This window comes from Hordeum vulgare, chromosome 2H (genome assembly GCF_904849725.1).
Source record: "Hordeum vulgare subsp. vulgare chromosome 2H, MorexV3_pseudomolecules_assembly, whole genome shotgun sequence".
NCBI classification, from domain to species: Eukaryota; Viridiplantae; Streptophyta; class Magnoliopsida; order Poales; family Poaceae; genus Hordeum; species Hordeum vulgare.
Window position 1 is genome coordinate 140,284,098 of NC_058519.1, and position 4,579 is coordinate 140,288,676.

General features: G+C 48.7%; 1 protein-coding gene across 1 annotated transcript; it reads left to right on the forward strand.

The window, feature by feature from the left end:
- The first annotated feature begins 368 nt into the window (after nt 1-368).
- Nucleotides 369-3,835, forward strand: LOC123425568 (UDP-rhamnose/UDP-galactose transporter 2-like). Its single transcript, XM_045109259.1, has 5 exons — nt 369-932; nt 1,049-1,233; nt 1,347-1,547; nt 2,456-2,617; nt 3,166-3,835. The coding sequence occupies exons 1-5, from the start codon at nt 800-802 to the stop codon at nt 3,532-3,534; spliced, it is 1,050 nt and encodes a 349-aa protein (XP_044965194.1). The 5' UTR covers nt 369-799; the 3' UTR covers nt 3,535-3,835.
- The last annotated feature ends 744 nt before the right edge of the window (nt 3,836-4,579 follow it).

The window sequence follows — 4,579 nt, forward strand, 5'->3', positions numbered from 1 at the left end:
TCTCTCTCGAAATTAACTACTGTAGTAGCGCCGAGGTTCCCTTGTACCCATAAAAACATCATTGTTATTATTATTATTATCCCTATTGAAAAAACAACAGTGAACTGCACACAGGAAGGAGCACAGTAGTACCACGAACTGTGGAGCAGGAACTGGTGAAGTGCCCTTTGCCGTAGTGCGTTGTACCACTAGGACGGGGTAAATGGAAAAGCGACCGGCGGGGCGGAAACGGTCGCGGCGGCTTTGAATTGAACTGGCCGAGCGAGGAAAGATCCTGCGCCGCGACGCGCAACACGAGGCGAAACTGCGAGGAAAGCGAAACAAAAGGCCATCCCCGGGGCGCACCGCGCACAAGAGATCCATCCGTCCGTCCATCCATCCATCCAGCCGAGAGCCGAGAGCACCTCGTCCCTGTCGTCGCGTGCCTCCCTCCCCCGTCCGCCGTTGGTTGGTTCGTCTTACCCACCTCCTCCCTCCCTCCCTCCCTCCTCCGGGAAATCGCAGGATTTTCACCGGCTTCCCGTTGACGTTTCCGCCACTGCGGGGAGCAGAGCACGCACAAGCACAATTCGAAACCCCCTCGCACACTCCCCTCCCTCCCTCCCCTTCCGTGCCTAGGCGGCAACGCCTCTTCTCCCCTCGCCTCACCTTTATAACCGAGAGAGCGGGCGGCCCCTCCCGCGTGAGGCACCGAGGACGGGGGCAGACAGAAGCGCAGCGCAGCGCAGCCGAGGCGAGACGAACCCCTCCCCTCCCTCCACCACCGTCCACCGGGCATCCCTGACAGCGGAGGAGGGACATGGAGCCGGCCGAGAAGAAGCCGCCGGCGGTGTCCGACCTCGGCGCCTGGGGGATGAACGTCGTCAGCTCCGTCGGCCTCATCATGGCCAACAAGCAGCTCATGTCCTCCGCCGGCTACGCCTTCTCCTTCGGTACCCCCCTTCGCTCTGCCCCAGATCTGGATCCGCCGCCTTGGGGCCTGTCGCAGGCGGATCTGATGACTCACGCGCCCTTGTTTTTTTGTTTACCCTCGCCCGCGCGAATGCAGCCACCACGTTGACCGGCTTCCACTTCACCGTCACGGCGCTCGTCGGGTGGATTTCCAAGGCCACCGGCTACTCCGCCTCCAAGCACGTCCCCCTCTGGGAGCTCGTCTGGTTCTCGCTCGTCGCCAACGCCTCCATCACCGGGATGAACCTCAGCCTCATGCTCAACTCTGTTGGCTTCTATCAGGTATTATGCCATACTCTATGCTTGCACCTGTTGCCCCTTGGCCATGAATACGAATACGTGGCCTTGTGCTGTGGTGGCTGAATGTGTGCAAACTATACTGTGCGAATATGCAGATCTCCAAATTGAGCATGATTCCGGTGGTTTGCATGATGGAATGGGTACTCAACAGCAAGCACTACACAACAAAGGTTATATCCGCAGTGGTTGTCGTGGCAGCCGGCGTCGGGATTTGCACCGTCACCGACGTGGAGGTCAATGCTAAGGGCTTCATTTGTGCTTGTGTGGCTGTGTTCTGCACGTCGCTTCAACAGATTGTGAGCTACTTTTCTCCAGCTGGATACAATTTGTGCATTTCAAATTCCTGCTTACTCTGGAAAGTTGAATACTGGTTGTAGATACCCTATTTGGAAATGTTTCCTAAGATTTCCGTTTGTCGCTATGACTTTTACACTATATGAAAGTTGTCTGACCAATGAAGATAACGCCAATTTTCGTGTGTCGTTATGACTTCCACATTATTTGAAAGTTTTCTCATCAATGACGATAACGCCAATTTTCGGATGTCGTTATGACTTTCACAATATTGGAAAGTTTTCTGACCAATGGCGAAAACGCCAAGCTGTGTTGCTGATAACGAGCAACATAGGTGTTTTGGTGAAACAGTGTCCTATAAAAGCCAAATATCCAGTAGCTGGGTGTTGTATGGTTCTGCTCATTCAATAATTTCACTTTCTGGTGCAGTACTGTTGTATCATCATTATTATGTTGTTACAAGCCATGTAACCAAACCAACATTTTCATTGTTAACCTGCAGTATGCTTCATGAGTAAATAAATCACATCATATAGCTGTGGATTTACAGTTCTTGAATTCTCTTGATATTTGTGTTCTCTTGCCTTTTGTTGCCTTACATCGTGGAACATCCTTTTAAAATTCTGCAGTTACTTTTGGGTTACATTTCTTTTGCTACATCTAGGGATGATAATGTATTTTGGACTTCCCGTAGGCGATGTTAGATACATAATTGTGGCCTTGAAGTTTTGGAAGATGATTGTTGATCTTAGTAATGCCAGTACATTATTGATGAAGAGTTGCATTTTTAAACTGAACGCTAACGGGATTCCTTGTTTTCTTTGACAAGTTATGTTCCACAACAACACCTATGCAATTTAATGAATTCCATTATGTTTTGGGTTCTGACAATACTTGTTCTTCGTTCCAGACAATTGGCTCCTTTCAGAAGAAGTACAACATTGGGTCATTTGAGCTGCTGAGCAAAACTGCACCAATACAGGCAGTGTCACTTATTATACTGGGTCCCTTTGTGGATTACTACCTAAATGGGCGTTGGCTATTGAACTACAGTTTTTCAACAGGGGCAACTGTAAGTTCTCACTCCTGCCACATAATTTTCAGTGAATGAATATGAAACTTGTGCTTTGTATCATCTGCTATAGATTCGTGCCAATTCTAAATTTAGTAGAGTATTTGAATTTATGACAATTCCAATTCCTCTACTGCAGTGGATGCACCATCAGTACCCAGCTGTAATTAGTTAGCAATCTCCTTTTCCAATTCATCTTTTTCTCTTATTTGTTTTGTACTCCCTCTGTAAATGAATGCAAGATGTTTTTGGATCACTAGTTTAGTTATCTAAAACGTCTTGTATTTGTTTACAGGGGGAGTATGTTTTGCTTAACATCCTTCCTAAGAAATGCGCAATTTATGTTTCATGACCTGTCAACTCATTAAACTGTGGTTTACTGTTAGCCACAACAATACTTCTAACTTGCGGTTATAAGTGCAGTTCGTGATGATGTTTTCTGTTGTAATCATTATGCGGCTCTCTTCATGCTGCTTTTAATGCTTTGTCTGGAAAGTGGAAACAGCTTGTGTATGCTCTAACAATATCTGGTGTTAATCCTTTTACAGTTCTTCATACTGCTTTCATGCTCCTTGGCTGTCTTCTGCAACATGAGCCAGTACCTCTGCATCGGCCGGTTCTCTGCAACCTCTTTCCAGGTCCTGGGCCACATGAAAACGGTGTGTGTGCTGATCCTCGGCTGGGTTCTGTTCGACTCGGCTCTCACCATCAAGAACATACTCGGGATGCTGCTCGCCATCATGGGCATGGTGGTCTACAGCTGGGCCATGGAGTCTGAGAAGAAGGCCACCTCAGCGATCCCGCGGAACAAGAGCGACATGCTGGACGGGGAGGACGTGCCCCTCAAGTCCAGAACGAGCGGCATTCCGCTGTCCTCGGAACTCGACGACCTCGAGGAAGGCCCGATGAAGAGCTAGCCTGTCCCTGCTATTCATTCATTCTTCTTGGTTCTTTTGTATGTGTTTGATCCACAATGTCCGCCAGTCCAGTCCTCGAAGCTATCGACAATCTTGTTAATTTTGCCCCTTGCTTGCTGGGTGGAGTTTCATCATAGGTGATGACGACCCCGGCCGGCCGTCCTCGGAGTAGATGACCACCACCTTAGGAAATTTGTCAAGGCCGATATGGGCCGAGCCATGGTGATTCGTGATGGCGTGTTGTTATAGACGGCAACAGATTATACTTATAATGGAATACAGGTGTTCCCCCGTTGTAGGATCCCGGTGAATGTTTTGCGATTATTCCTCCAGGGTTCGCTGTCGCGTTTTGCCGTGGCCATGAGTGGTGTGTGCCGTCGTGCGCCCTGTCGGGCTTGCCGGCTGCCGGCTGCCGGCCTCACATGGGATAATAGGTGGGGCAACGTGGCCGTCGGCAACGAGGACGTGGACGGCAACACTGCCGCCGGCCTAGCGAGGAAAGCCAGAATCAGTGGCAATGGTATCCTTTCACTCTTTGCACGTATAGTTTTTCAGTTTGCTTTTCTCGAGTGCGTCATGTGCCTTTATTCAGTGATGGCACCGAACTAGAAAGGGAACAACCCTTCTCGATCGGGCATCAAACCAAAGCAAAAGAGAAACTGGGTCTTTGAAAAAGTCTCAAGCGAGGAACTTAGATCATCCGGTCCCCGAATGCGTCCGATGCCCAATCATACTGTTCCAAAGCACCAAATCTTGGGTCCAGGAATGCAAGCCCCCCGCCCCCCGGTGCAGAACAAACAATGGGACTTATGATCATCTATTTAAATAGTTGTAACCGACCATATTAACTGTCGCTTACACAGATATACTCCCTCCGTTCCTAAATATAAGTGTTTTAAGAGGTTTCACTAAAAGGACTACATACGGATGTATATAGACATAATTTAGAGTATAGATTCATTCATTTTGCTCCGTACGTAGCCTCTAGTGAAATGTCTAAAAAGACTTATATTTAGAAACGGAGGGAGTATCTATCACTAAAATG

Bases quoted from the DNA above. Each gene is read 5' to 3' on its own strand.
- LOC123425568 (XM_045109259.1), top strand. From the start codon at position 800: ATGGAGCCGGCCGAGAAGAAGCCGCCGGCGGTGTCCGACCTCGGCGCC. The intron at 933-1,048 runs GTACCCCCCTTC...GCGCGAATGCAG, and splicing joins CGGCTACGCCTTCTCCTTCG to CCACCACGTTGACCGGCTTC. The intron at 1,548-2,455 runs GTGAGCTACTTT...TCTTCGTTCCAG, and splicing joins GCACGTCGCTTCAACAGATT to ACAATTGGCTCCTTTCAGAA.